This window comes from Pseudorca crassidens, chromosome 5 (genome assembly GCF_039906515.1).
Source record: "Pseudorca crassidens isolate mPseCra1 chromosome 5, mPseCra1.hap1, whole genome shotgun sequence".
NCBI lineage: Eukaryota > Metazoa > Chordata > Mammalia > Artiodactyla > Delphinidae > Pseudorca > Pseudorca crassidens.
Genome location: NC_090300.1, coordinates 147,653,773 through 147,668,471, shown reverse-complemented (window position 1 = coordinate 147,668,471; position 14,699 = coordinate 147,653,773). Strand labels below are relative to the sequence as shown.

At 57.1% G+C, this 14,699-nt stretch overlaps 1 protein-coding gene across 5 annotated transcripts in view; it reads right to left on the bottom strand.

The window, feature by feature from the left end:
• TRPM2 (transient receptor potential cation channel subfamily M member 2) overlaps positions 1–14,699 on the bottom strand; it is a 50,015-nt gene that overhangs the window by 10,550 nt on the left and 24,766 nt on the right. For all 5 annotated transcript variants that reach the window (XM_067739645.1, XM_067739648.1, XM_067739644.1 and 2 more), the window contains exons 12-23: positions 14,210–14,548; positions 11,996–12,133; positions 10,396–10,522; positions 10,062–10,207; positions 9,364–9,476; positions 8,738–8,951; positions 7,194–7,312; positions 6,464–6,596; positions 5,855–6,026; positions 1,653–1,836; positions 393–574; positions 26–158 (exon numbers count right to left, since the gene is read on the bottom strand). In XM_067739645.1, coding sequence (XP_067595746.1) covers positions 26–158; positions 393–574; positions 1,653–1,836; positions 5,855–6,026; positions 6,464–6,596; positions 7,194–7,312; positions 8,738–8,951; positions 9,364–9,476; positions 10,062–10,207; positions 10,396–10,522; positions 11,996–12,133; positions 14,210–14,548 — 2,000 coding nt within the window. The remainder of the gene's footprint in view (positions 1–25; positions 159–392; positions 575–1,652; positions 1,837–5,854; positions 6,027–6,463; positions 6,597–7,193; positions 7,313–8,737; positions 8,952–9,363; positions 9,477–10,061; positions 10,208–10,395; positions 10,523–11,995; positions 12,134–14,209; positions 14,549–14,699) is intronic.

The window sequence follows — 14,699 nt, the reverse complement described above, 5'->3', positions numbered from 1 at the left end:
CGAGGAGACCGCCCTGGTCCCGTACTTGTCATTGATGTCCTGGATCTTCTGCTCCGGCCTCTGCTTCTGCTGGATCTGCTGGTCCTGCAGGTAGTTCTCCTTCAGGTAGATCTCCCAGGACAGGAGGGCCGCCTCCTCGTTCTTCTCTAGCTTGTTCTCTGTCGGGGGAGGGGAGCCTCTGACCCACTCGGGGCCCCGCAGGGAGGGGCCGGGACCCTGAGGGGCCGGAGGAGCCAGTCCGCACCCGCCCCCAGTGGGCAGGGTGGGAAGTCGGTGGCCTGAGTGGTCTGCACGCCCACCGAGCTTCCAGAACTCTCCAAGGAGCTGCTGCCCCCACCCCACCCGGGCTCCGCCGCAGACGCGGCTCTGGGATGAGAGAGACGGCAGCTTACTGAGCTGCTTGTGTCGCTTGGCGGGGACCTTCAGGATGACCCTCTTGATGAAGAGATGCAGGTGGTTGAGAAGGATGAAGGGGGGCGGCGCGGGGGGCCTGCCCTGGTACTCCTCGATCAGGTCGTGGCGCTGGAACTTCCAGATCTGGTCCGTGCGCTCCTGGACCTGCTGGAACGTGTAGCTGCAGGGGCAGGAAGCACTGGTTACAGGGGAGCACGGGCCACCCAAACACGGTTACGAAAACATCCGTGTCCCTGCCCGGCGTGTCTGCCGTGACGGCCCATGAAGAGCACACACATCACCCAGGGGCGCAACTCCAGATGCAGGGAAAGGCAGCTGAACGGCCAGCCCCAGAATTCTGAGCTTCCTGGGAGCCAAGGGGAGAAGGAAGAAAGAAGACCTAGAGTTTAGGTTCTACAAACCTCGTTAGAGAGTAAAACAGAGATGCATGTGTTGGGAGAGGGACAGTGTCCTGCACTGGACTCTAAGAGGGGCTCGTCCCTTGGATCTGACAAACAGAAGGGACGGTGTCTTCAACAGCCTGACACATTTATTCTCTGCAACGTGTGTGTCTTGTGGATGGACGTCAACTGACCCGAATCCTTGCCAGAGAGGCCCTCGGAGGGAGGGAGGGAGGCCAGGCAGGGCCACGATGCAGCCCCTGCCCGCCGGCCTTCTGACCTCTCTGTCTCTATCACAGCCCAGCACAGGTCAGGGTCTCTCACTGTTCAGAACACGTGGTAAATCAGAAAGTGGCGACCTCATCATGCTAGCTGATGAAAGGGAAGAGAAACGGTGCCCAAACCAGGAATTAAGGGATTTTCACCAGGGTCACCACGGGTCCCAGGGGCCCTCCTGCAGAGGCCGGGAGGGGCGCTGAGGGGCTGGCGATGCCCTGAGCCATGGAAGGCAAATACAGGTGATCCTGCCTCGTCCGATTTTCAGTACGTGTGACACGCACCTCCACATCTAGAGTCGGGCGGCCAGGTCACTGCCCCGCACCCCCTCCCTCCAGGGTGGGAGGAGCCAGACGTCCACGTGCCCCAGCCCGCAGCCTCTGGGCACTCCGAGTGGCCCGTGCACTGGTCCCGCAGCAGCAGTGCCTTGACGGACTCGGCGGTGACCAGAGAGCGTGGCCGCACACGGTCCACCTGGGCTGAGCCAGGTCCCGGGTCCTGCGCTCCACCCCGCCCGCACCCCAGGGGGATGGGGGGAGGGCAAGGGGCGTGCCCCCGGCCAGGCTGGCACAGGGCGCTTACTTGAACATGGCAATGAGGAGGTTAAGCAGCAAGATGTTGGTGAAGAGAAGATAGAGGCACAGCAGGGTGACCGTCAGCCACTCGGGGAAGGCGGGCTCCCGCTGGGTCGCGTCGATCTCGGGGCATTTGGGCTTGTAGGGGTCGGTGCCATTGGGGCTGCACTGGTCCAGGTTGAAGTTCACGCCTGTGACGGGAGTGAGGGGCCAGGTGAACCAGGAAAGCCGAGTGGAAGCACAAGGGTCCTCGGGCGATGACCCCGCAGACCTGGACACCCCCACATCTGGGTGACCTCAGCTGTCAGCTCAGGCGTGAGGGCAGCCCAAAGAGGGGCAACCATCTACACCCAGGCATCCTCGTGGGCAGGAAGTGCGGCTGCCAAGGGAAGCCCGGGAGCCAGACCTGTACTCCAGGTGGGCACGTGCCCCTGTCCAGATCCAGCCATCCCACCAGGGCACTTTCTGGGCCCCAGGCGGGGGCAGCACCAGGAGGTGCTGTGTCATCATAAGACACAGGTCCCAACCCGGGAGAGCAAATTGCGGTGGGAAAGAATTCAAAGAGGAAATGAACAACCATCAAAAAGAGAAGGGAGACACAAGAAAGGAAAAACGCTGCAGAGGCAGCATTCCTATATGTGGAACGAGCGATTACAAAACGAAATATAGCCACACAACTGCAGACAAGTAAAGGATAATATTTATCCTCTATTATAATATTTGGAATATAATATTACAAAACATAAATATATATTCTGTTTGTGCATTTAAAAATCTCTGAGAAAATATACTAAGTTAATAGTGGTTAACTCTGGGAGGTGGGATTATGAACATTCTTCTTTATACTTAACTTGAATTTAAAATTTTTTTAGCAATCAGTATGCACTGTTCTGTAATCAAATGTATTTTTGACAGTGCTACTAATTTTCTAAGATAGAAACTCATTATAATAGCTAGAAATACCTATATTTTTTTAAAAAAGAGATCAAATCAATAAAATAACCTTCCATTTTAGTAAAGTAAAGCCAGAGCAAGCAGAAGGAAGGGAATAATTAAGAGCAGAATGCAAATAAATGAAATAGAGACAAAAACAATAAAGAAAATCAACACAACCAAAATCTTTTTCTTGGAAAAGATGAACAGAATTACAACCTTTTAGCTAGACTGATGCAGAAAAAAAAAAAGACTCAAATGACTAAATCATAGCTGAAAGAGAGGACATTGCAACCAACCTTACAAAAACAGAAAAATCTATAAGGAAATACTACCAAAAAATTTATGCTAACAAATTAGATGACTTAAAAAAAATGGAAAAATTCCTAGAAAGACACAAACTACCAAAAGTGACTGAAAAAGAAGTAGAAAATATAAATAGACCTATAACAAGTAAAGATATTGAATGTGTAATTTTAAGACTTCACACAAAGAAAAGTCCAGGCCTGGATGGCTTCTCTGGTGAATTCGACCAAATATTTAAAGAATAATGAAGACCAATCCTTCATAAGCTTTTCCAAAATATAAGAGAGGAGGGACTACTTTCTAAGTGATTCTATGAGGCCAGTATTACTCTCATACCAGAACCAGACAAAAACATTACAAGAAAAGAAAACTACAGACCAACACCCTTTAAGAATATAGATGCAAAAATGCTCAGCAAAATGCTAGCAAACTGAAGGCTGCAACATTAAAAAGATTTACACACCGTGACTAAGCGAAATATATCCCAGGAATGCAAAGTCCGTTTAACATCTGAAGATCAATTAATATAAAACACCATATTAATAATATAAAGAAAATAAACCGTATGAACATTTCAATTGATGCAGGAAAAGCATCTGACAAACCGAACACCCTTCCACAATACACGCACTCAAGAAACTAGGAATAGAGGGGAACTTCGTCAACCTGATGAAGGATATCTACAAAAACCCATAGCTCACATCGCACTTAGTAGTGAAGGACTGAAAGCTTCCCCGACGATCAGGGACAGGATAAAGACATGTGTTCTTGATACGTTTCAACACTGTACCAGAGGTTCTAACCAGGATAATTAGGCAGGAAAAAGAAATAAAAGACATCCAGACTGGAAAGGAACAAGTAAAATTATCTCTATTTGCAGATGACATCATCATAGCAAATCTCCAAAAAGTGCACTTAAAAACTATTAGAACTAATAAAGAAGTTCAGCAAGGTTTCAGGATACAAGTTCAATATACAAAATATAGTGTATTTCCACACACAAGCAGTAAACAATCCAATTAATAAAACAATTCTACTTACAGCAGCATGAAAAAGAATAAAACACTTAGGAATAAATTTAACAGAAGAAGTGCAACTTACACACTGAAAAATAAAAAAATATTATGGAAAGAAATGAAAGATTTAAATAAGTGGAAGACATCACATGTTTACAGTCAAAATCCTAGATGCTCTTTTTGGAAAAATTGATAAGATGACCCAAAAGTTCATGTGGACCCAAGGACCCAGAGGCCAAGACGATCTTGAAAAAAAGAACAAAGTTGAAAGCCTCACGCTTCCTGATTTGAAAACTTACTACAAAGCTATACTAGCCAGGACTGTGGTGTTGGCACAAGGGCAGACACAGATCAACGGAATAGAACTGACAGCCTAGAGATGAACGCTTTCATTCATGGTCAGTTGATTTTTGACAAGGGTGCCCAGACAATTCAACAGGGAAAGAACGGTCTTTTCAACAAAGGGGGCTAGAACAACTGAATGCTTGCTGTAGAAGAATGACTCTCACACTGTATACAAAATCAATCTAAACAGATCAAAGGCCAAGAGTAGGCGCTAACGCTATAAAACTTTTAGAATAATACCACAGGCATAAGTCTTCCTGACCTTGGCCAGCCCAAAAGCACACATGATCAAAGAGATTGGCAAGGTGAGTTTCAACACAACTGGAAACTTTTGTGTTTCAAAGGACAACATAAAGAAAGCGAAGAGACAACCCACAGAATGGCGAATAACTTGCACATCATATATACGATAAGGGACTGGCAACCGTATGTAAGGAACTCTTACAACTCGATGAAAAGACCAATACCCACTTGAAAAATGGGCAAAGGATAGAAACAGATATTTTTCCAAAGAAGATGGCTCAGAAATCACATGAGGAGATGCTCGACATCACAGGCCGTCAGGGAAGTGCAAATCAAACCACAGTGAGAGAACTTCCCGCCCAGTAGGGTGGCTCGAATCAAAAAAGACAGATAATAACAAGTGTTGGCGAGAATGTGGAGAGATTGGAACCTCATACATTGCTGGTGCAGCTGCTGTGGGAGACAGTCTGGCAGCTTCTCAAAAAGTGAAACACAGAATTACCATGTGACCCAGCCATTCCACTCCCAGGCATACATCCAAAAGAAATGACAACGTGTCCACACAAAAATTTACAGAAAACATAGTCACATTAGTCATAAGAGCCAAAAAGTAGAAACCACTCAAATGTTCACCAACCTATGGATGGATAAACAGAACGTGGCAAATCCAACCAATGGAATATTATTTGGCAACAGAAAGGAATTAAATGCTGACACAGACCACTATACGGACGACTCTTGAAAACATTATGCTAAATAAAAGAAGCAAGACACAAAAGACTATGTATTACATGATCGACTTTATACGAAATGTCCAGAAAAGGCAAGTTCTATAGAGACAGAAAGTCGATTAGAGGTCACCTACGGTTGAGGGGAAGGGGGAAGGGGAGTGACTACTAATGGGCACTGGGTGTCTCTTTGGGGTGATGCAAATGTTCTAAAATTAGGTTCTGTAAATATACTAAAAACCACTGCAGCGAACATTTCATACCGCCGAGCCTTACGGTAATGTGAATTAAATCTCAGTGAAGCTCTTCAAGAGAACAAGCTCAGTACACAGAGCGAGTTCTCTGTGTCCAGAGAAGGAGGACTCATTTCTGACTGCAGTGGGAGGAACAGAAGGAATAGGGCAGCATTTAATGCTGGGGGGTGGGGGTCAGCTGATGCCCCAGGGCCCCACCTCCCCGAAGCTGCGAGGTACGGCTCAGGCTCCGCCAGCTGGCGCCCTCCCTGCTCAGCTGGACCCAGCGTGCACCTGTCTCTTTCGGCCACGGCCCCCGGGCCCTCCCTGCCCCACTTCTGTGAGCTTGCAGGACCCCCGCTGGGCTGGCCCCTCTTTTCCCCAGGCTGTCAGGGCCCATTGTACCGTCGATGTAGGCCGGGATCTGCCCGAAGATGGTGAGATACGAGTGGTAGACGACCCCCCGGAAGATCCACTCCGCCCGCCTCTCGTTGTGGATGAGGATGGCCTGCTTGGCCACCCCGAAGGACACGACCCACACGGCCAGCAGGAAGAGGAAAAAGAAGACATCCTTCATCTGCGGGGACAGGGAGACACCAGGCTGCAGCCCCACACCCTCACTGCCCACAGGTGGGCTCCTGTGTGCCCTGCGGCGGAGGGGGGCTCCATCGACGCCCACGGCATGGACGCCTAGAGCCAGGAGCTCCGGGGGAACAGCCCTGGGGCTGCCCCAACACCTCAAAGGTGCGCCGGGCACCCCTGAAGTGCGGGAAGGGTCCAACGTCACCATGACCCAGGAGGGGAGTGATAGGAGCTGTAACCGGGATCAGGAATGAGCTGTGGAGATCAGGCAGGGCTGCCTGGAGGAGGCAACATACAGGCAAAGACCCGAGACGGGCGTGCCCGGGGGTGGGAGCCCGAGGGGCAAGGCCGGGACTGGGGATCTCACGGGGTGTGCCGAAGCCCTGGGGCGCCTCACTTGCAACTGGCGTCAGGGGCCCCTTGTCCCCTCACCATCCGCTTCACGATGATGATCTTGGGCCCCAGCGTCTTGCTGATGGTGAAAATATGCATCAGACGCAAGCAGAACATGATGAAGTCCAGGGAGAGGACGATGCGCCCGGGGTACAGCAGCGAGGGGACGAGCCTGGCCGGGCAGAAGCAGGGCCTCAGCCGGCCGCCCCCAGGGCCTGCCCCGGTCCAGGGAGAGGACGATGCGCCCGGGGTACAGCAGCGAGGGGACGAGCCTGGCCGGGCAGAAGCAGGGGCCTCAGCCGGCCGCCCCCAGGGCCTGGCCCCGGCCTCCTGCTCACCTGCCCCAGTCCAGGGGCAACCCCGGGACCCCAAAGTACTAAAGCTGGGTGTGAGCTCAGGGGCAGCGCCTCCAGGAGGGTCTAGAAGCCCAGCCACGGGCAGAGAAGCCAGGCCGCGTGGGCGTCCCGGGAACCAGAGGCTGCGCCGGGCAGTCTCGCCTGGTGGAGAAAGCGGGTCACGGCAGGGCAGACACGCGCAGCCTTGACGGGCAGTGGAGAGGTCAGAGCCCCAGGCTGGGATGCAGGCGCACGCACGCGGCGGCCACCCGCAGTGACAGAGCCCCGAGTCTCCGCCCTGGTTCCCTCACCGGCCCCGGGCGGGGGCAGGGCACCCTCGGGACAGATGCGTCCAGAGAGGAGCTGAGCCTCGCGGGGGTCCCTGGCCTGTGGCCTCATCCAGAGCCAGCCCTGTGGGGCGGCTGACTCCTCACCGGCAAATCAGCCCCGCCATGAAGAGCAGGATAGCACAGATGTCCAGCTTGTTCCAGAAATCGCTGAAGTACAGGAGCGCCATCTTCATCAGGCCACACTCGTCCGGGTCGTAGAAGAGCTGGGGGGGGGACACAGCGGGCCCAGTGCCTTATGCCTCTCACAGCCCCAGCAACCAGCAAACCACGGCCTCCTGGGGAGGGGCCACGGGCAGGACACGTGGGCTCCCTCGCCCCAGCCTCAAGCGAAGGCGTCAGGGGCCAGCTCCTCTCCCACAGGGCGCGCTCCCCGACCCCTGCAGCGGCCCCCAGAGGAGGGAGAGACGGTGGAGCGACCGTGGCCCAGCTTGGCCTGCCCCGCGGGAGTCCCCACCCCAGACCCCAGCAGCTGGGTGCGCGGGGCAGGCGGCCCCACGGGAGCAACCGGGTCCCCTCCCTGGCACCGCTGGGCAGACTCCGGGAGAAGGGTCTGCCCTCTGTCCTGGGGCTGCCCGCGGTGAGGCTGGGGCCCAGGGACTGGGGGCTTCTGCTGCAGGAGGCCGTGCGGGACGAGGCGAGGCCCGCGGAGCCAGCGCGGCCCCAGGCCCGGCCGCCCGCCCTGCACCTCCTTCCTGGGGACCCTGACGGTGCCCTCGGGTCCCCCGCAGGCGGTGGCGTTGATGCCTGTGAGCTAAGCTGGCCTTATCTCGGGGCTCGGGGCTGCCAAGTGCAGAGAGCAGGGGCGCGTCTGAGCAGCGTCTCTCAGCGGGCCGGCCCCTCCCCACGCCAGCTGAGGCTCACGTTCACCGCTGCCTCCAGGTACTGGCAGGTGGGGACAGTGTGGGAACGGGGGGGCGGACGAGCCGTGAGGATCAGCCTTTCCCTCTGCCCCGGGCCTCCGAGGAGGCCTCTGAGCCCGGAAGGGGTCTTTCTTCACCAGGTCGTCTCACGGCGGGACTCAGGATGGGGCCTGGGCCACGCAGGGCCAGCTTGGCCTCCAGGGGGCTGGACACTGTGGTGGGCCACCCCTCAGCACCTGACTGACCCCCGGGAAACACCCTGCCCCCCGAGGGGAGGGGCAACAGGAGCTCTGTGTCTAGAATCCTTGGACGGACGCTGCCGTGCACCTCGACCCTCGGCCGATGTTAAGCTGTGGCCTCCTGTGCTGGCTCAGGGCGCTGGGGGTGCTTCTGGAGAATCACCAAACCCAAGAGCAGTCTCGGGACCCCACAGTTTGCAGTGCCCTTCACAGCGCGGCCGGGGTCTCACAGCCCCCCAAGTCCAGGAGGCCGCGTGGTGAGGGCACCCCGTTTGGGGTGATTAGGGAGGGTTTCAAGCAAAAAGCAGCGCCTGGGGAGGGGTGGCCAGGTGGAGGAGGGGCAAGGGCCGGTGTGGCTGCTGGACCGCAGGCCGCCCTTTCCAAGGGGCCCTGCCCGCTCTCAGCGGCCCCGTGAGTCTCGCCGGGGTCGGCACTGGGCCAAGGACCACCGGGAGAAAGTGCCCGAGCCCAGGGAGCTGCCCGGGGGCGGGAGGGTCAGTGGGTGGGGCTGGGGCTGGGCAGGGCCCACCTGCCGCAGCTCCTCGCACACCAGGGAGCAGAGCCAGAGGTAGATGAGGCACTCGCAGCCCGAGGGCCTGGGCTGGAAGTCCACCATGAGCACGTAGGCGAAGAGGCAGAGGAAGGCGAAGTACGACAGGATGTTCAGGTGGAAGACGACCACGGGCGCGCTGAAGAAGGCGCGGATGCGGGCCAGGCCCCCCTCGGCCTGCAGCCGCCTGTCCCTGGGGCAGACACGGGGCGGGGCGCGGCCGTGAGGCGCCTGACGGCGACACAGGCCACAGCGCAGAGAAGGGAGGCCCGGGACCCGCATGCGGCTGCTGCCCCTGCACGCGTGGCTTCAGCGGGGGCTCAGCCAGACGGCCCCACGAGGGGTCCCCAGAGGGCCCTCGGGTTCCTTTCGGGCTGTAACAAAATACTCAGGCCACGGTGGTGGTGCGGGCAGGGCGGCGCTCGGCCCCCTGCGGGTACTGGGGGACAGCAGGTCTCGGCCCGGGGGGGCCCTCCCCCAAGCGTGGTTCCCCTCCGTCCTGGATCAGTGGCAGCGGTGAGGACCCCCGAGAGAGGGTGCTTGGGATGGAAGGTCCGGACCCCCGGGCCCCCAGCCCCGGCCCCCACCCGCAGCCAGGCCGGCACCTGAAGGAGATGAGGCCCGTGTAGAGCAGCGGGAAGGCCAGCATGCACAGGGCCAGCTGCCAGAGCCCGTTGTCCACGCAGAGCTGACCCCACCACACCTTGGTCAGGAAGGCCTGCGGACGCGGGCGCCGGTGTCAGCGTGATGGGCGGCCCCCACCCCTGACCCCGTGCTCCCTGAGGCCGAGGAAGAGGCTCCCTGTGGGCAGGGCGGGGCCAGCTCTCCCAGACAGAAGGGGCGGAGAGCAGGGCTCAAGCCCAGCATTTCCGTCCCCCCGTCTCCCACCAGCTGGCGCTTCTGAGCTCTCTCCGGGGGTGGGGGTGTGGACAGGACCCCCTCCCCGCCACGTCCCTGGGATCCAGCATGGACGGCACACGACAGTGCTGTGGACGTGGTGACAGCAGGAGGCTGTGCTCCAAGGAAGCACCAGGGTTCCGAGGGACACCCACTGTGTGCCACGCACGCCACGTCACCAAGGAAACGCCAGAGCGCCCTGCACTCGGTGCTCCGGGAGGATGCCCCGCCCCCCACGTGCCCCTCGCGAGGCCCCAGGCAGAGGGGGTGGGCGTCCGAGTCCTGTCCCTGGGACCTCCTGGGGGCCTGCTGGGGGCTCCCACATAGGGCCCTCCTGTGCCGTCTGTGTGAGCGGGAGGCCGCGTCTGCCCCTGCAGCAGCGCGGCAGGTGTTTCTGGAAGGTCACCTGGATGCCCCCGTGAGACACGAACTTCATGTCCTTGGCCTCCAGGGCCAGCTGCAGGCAGGTGGTCTTGCCCCAGGCCTCCGACACGCGGACCAGCAGCTTCTGAGCTCTCTCCTCATCTTTGCGGTAGCACTCGGTGAAGACCCCTGGATGGGAGGAAGCCCGCGTCACAGCAGCCGTGTCCCCAGCAGTGACAGCCGAGGACAGTGTCGGAGCAGGGCCTCTCCAGGTGACACAGCCTGAACACGGATGGCGCTGAGACTCGGGGCGAGGACCCCAGGGGGACCCATGAGGAGCTGAGCCCAGGCCCGAGGCCGCGGCCCCAGGAACTCACCGATGGCTCTCTGCTCAAACTCGTCAGCCAGCAGCAGCATCTCCTCCAAGCTGTCCGTGTCCTCCTCCTTGGACAGCTCCTTCAGGATCTTGCTGCAGGCCAAGGCCGCAGCGATGCAGTCCTGGCTCTGGGCACCAGGGGAAGCCACCGTGAGGACCTGCATGGCCCAGCCCCGGGAGCCCCCGACACACCGCCCAGGGCGATGAGAGCAGAGGCCCCGAGACAGCACAGGCTGTGGAGCAAGTACTGTGGCTCCTTCCATATAAACCACTGGGCTCACCCACATCACAGGTAAGCCCTGCTGGTGGCCAGTTTCCTGCACGGGCCGGTAGAGTGGTCTGCTTACCAGGCAGCCCACTTGCCTCCCCAGAACGTGGACTGGACACTGGTGCTAGCACAGCCCTGCCAGTACGAGGTCCAGCTAACCTCATGCATGGAGCACCTGAGGGGGAGAGGCGGGGACCAGGCCCTCGCACGTCCCTGTCCAAAGCCGGGGTGCCCTGCCTCGGGGGCACTGCCAGTCCCAGGCACCAGAGTGGGGGCCCGGAAGATCTCATGGAGGGTCTCAAAGCTCAGCCCGGAGGCGCTGGGTCTGAGGGCAGTGCCAGCCCGGGCGAGGGGTTGGTGTCAGAGCCTGGAAACCCGGGTTTGGCTTTTCTGTCCCCTGAGCCCCAAGGGGGTCTCTCGGGGGTCCTCACTGCTGCCACTGATCCCAGGAGGACTGTGAGGCCACAGTCGGGCCCAGCTCTGTCGCCGACCCCTCCCCCAAGCACCTTGCGCGAGGGCAAACCTCCCAGAACTATGGACAAGCGGGGAGCCACCAGAGCCTTTGCTGGGACCCTGGGGGGAGCGGGCTCTCGAGAGCAGCCTGGAAATGCCAGCACCTAAAAGCGGGGCCTCTCTGAGAAAAAATGACAGAACTTTACTTTCCCGTTACGAGGAGAGTCAGCTCGAACTAAAGGAAAGCCACACAGGAAGACTTGGGCCTGCGGTGCCCTGTTTCTCAGGGAGCTCCCCGGCAAGTCCCCCGCAGCGGGTGACGAGGCCGCACACAGGCCCAGGGACTAGGACCCCGGCAGGCCAGCCAGCAGGCGTTCCCAGACGGCCTGCCAACAGCTCAGGGCAATGGCACCTGGGAAGCGCCCCTCTCAGTAACAGATTGTGTCTGAGACCCCCAACCATCAATGGAAAGAGAGGCCGCCCCTCCGGGGATGGAATTTGCCTGCAGAGCCTACAGACCGGGGGGGCAGGGTGGGGGGCCCAGCACGTGCGCTGACCACCAGAACGTGTGGGTCACAGAGGGCGGCCTGCTTGGTGTGTGTGCCAGGTGGGCCTTGGCCCAGACAGACCACAGGGGGAGACTACGTGGCACTCCTTTTTAAAAATTCTCTTCTTGCCTAGGGCCTAGGGCCAAGCTCTCTGTCCTCCAACCCTGGACACCCTGAGCTCCTTCTGCTGTTGTGGACACCCACTGCCCTCCCTGCATGGCCCTGTGCTGCGGACCAACCCCTTGCGGTTGGCTCTCTGGCCAGGAGCCCCAGCTAGAGCCCTGTCCCTGGTCCCCCCATAGCCATGCGTGCCAGGAAGCGGGTCTGGGTACCTGAGCCCAGATGATTTCTGCCAGCTCCCGGCGGTTCTGGATGATGGCCCAAATGAGCAGATCACGGACAGGGTCCACGGTGAAGGCCACGTGGCCTGAGGAACGCTTGTACAGGGACCGGAGACTCACTCCCTGCACCTGGGGAGCAGCGGACAGTCAGAGCCTCACCTAGGGCCCCACGAGCATCAGAACCCCGGGGCCTATGGAGGGTCCCGAGCTCAGCCCCACCGTCCCTGGGGGATGAGCCCTGCAAGCTGCATTTCCAGCAACACCCAAATCTTTCTCATGCACACCGGGGTTTTTAAAGCACCCCTCTGGAGACGTGAAGACACGCCCCAATAGTGCAATACCCAGTTACCTCCCACACCAATATCTGTAGACCTTTGTGGCTAGCCAGGCACCCCAACATTTCCTACTCTTATCTACTGGCATCAAAGCCTTCTTCTATGAAGTAAAATTCTAACACGGTCTGTTAATAGATTCATGCTGTGAGCTCCTCAAGGGAACCTACACCATGTCTCCTGCAGAGAAGGTCAGCAAGAAACACCAGACAGACAAAGCCATGTGTGAGTGGGAAGGCCCTGACCCCAGACACACTCAACCTACAGTGATATGAGAACCCAGGCTTCCTGGCCCATCAGTAAATAAACACATCCGCAGACAGTCTGGAAACAATTCCCAGAAGCAAACAACACACTTCCCACATCACACACAAAATTGCACTTTCCTTAAGTGATTTTAGAAATCGCCTGAAGACTCATCTTTATAAAAAAAGAAAAATTAGTTCATCTTCTTAAATTACAGACATGGGTCTGTGTAAGCTTCCACTTGAGCACATTCCAACTGGACATCTTAAACACAGTGGAATCAAGAAAAGCAGAACTGTAAATATATAAAACCAAGCCACAGCCACATCATTCTCAGGGGTCAGGAAGAGCTCACACAGGACAATGGACAGATTTGCAAACCTGAAGGAAGTGGATAATTTTCTAGCAGGAAAAAACCAAAATCAAATATGATCTTAGAACAGACAGAAAACCTAAACATCAGGACCATCAGGAAAGAAAATGAGAAAGTTATCAGTTACTACCCAAAAAGGCACCGGGCCCTGATGGACTCCTAGGGGAGTCTGCCAAGCTTGTAAGAAGCAGTGGACTCCGGCCACATAAACTGTTCCAGGGCAGAGAAAGAAGAAAGGCTTCCCAATGTTTTTACAGAGCTAACATAAAATTGATACCAGAACCTGACAAATACACCCCCCCCCCGAAATAAAACTACAATTAAAGACTTAAACATTCTGCTGCAAAACCCTGAAAATATTGGGAATCCAACACCATATTGAATACATGTTACCCCGCAGTCGAGTTGAGATTCAAAACAGGAATCAAAAAATAAGAACGACCTATAATTCACCAAATTCATAGGTCAAAGAAGAGCAGTTCAACTCCTCGAAAGGCATCTGACAAAGATCGGCACTGAGGCTTCGTTTGTAAAAACTTAATAAGTCGGAAGAAGAGGCTCCCTCACATAAATACAAACACCAGCGTCGTACTTCGTGTCGAGAGGCTGCGGGATTCCCATCAAATAAGGATGCAGACGAGAAAAGCCCCTGTCCTATTGTTGCAACACACATGCGTCTCACAGAGATACGCGTGGGACATGCTGACCTGGCTACACAGACACCGATTACACCTGTGAGCAGGGCTCGGGGTACAGGGCACAGGCGAGAGCATTCTCCCCACATAACTTTTGGTACCATTGGAGGTCTTCAGAAAGGGAGAGTTATGGACGGAACTGCGTCCCCCAAATTTCATATGTTGAAGCCCCATCCCCTAATGTGACTGTAATTTGGAGATGGGCTTTCAAGCATGTGATCAAGGTTAAATGAGGTCATGAGAGTGGGGTGCTCATCCAACAGGACCAGTGTTCCTTGGAGAAGAGGCAACGATACCAGACACACTGAGGACAGGCCGTGTGAGGACAGGGTAAGAAGATGGTTGGTCCCCTGCAGGTCAGGAGAGACCTCACCGGAAGCCCACTGCCGACACATTGACCTTGACTCCAGGCTCCAGGGCAAGGAGAAAAAGACGCCTGCTGTGTAAGCCACCCCACCTGTGTTACGGCAGCCCAAGCTGACTTTCCCAGTGAAAATAAAGCCCGTGTTTCAAAGGTCCGAGGACACAGCGGTGCGCATGGCACACGGCCAGCACTCACACTGAGCTTGATGTTGGGCACCGCGAGCAGGAGGCGCGGACGGTCGCTGGAGCGGGGCCGGGGGTACAGCGGCTGCGTGGAGTCCCCCAGGAGCTCCCGCAGCACCTGGGCCACGTGGTGCATCTGCACACGGGGCGCCGGGCGCTCGGGCTCCTCGGCCAGCGCCTTTTGCAGCTTGTAGTGGAACAGGCAGGTGGGCTCCAGGTTCTCGTACAGGTAGAGCAGCGTGTCCCACGTGACGAACTCCTTCAGCCGCACCCCGTTCTCCAGGAAGAGCTTTACGAACTCGGGCTTGTTGGCGATGAGGGCGGCCGTCATCATGGGGTACAGCTCTGAGGGCTGAGAGCGGGCCGTGGGGGGCCGTGCATGTGGTCATCGCCCCGCATAACCCTTATCTCGGTGCCCCCGAGACGGGGATGCCAGGAGACGTGCCAGCCGCCCTCACTGAGGGCAGAGCTGGGGTCTGGACGAGGCCACCTCAGGGCCTGCC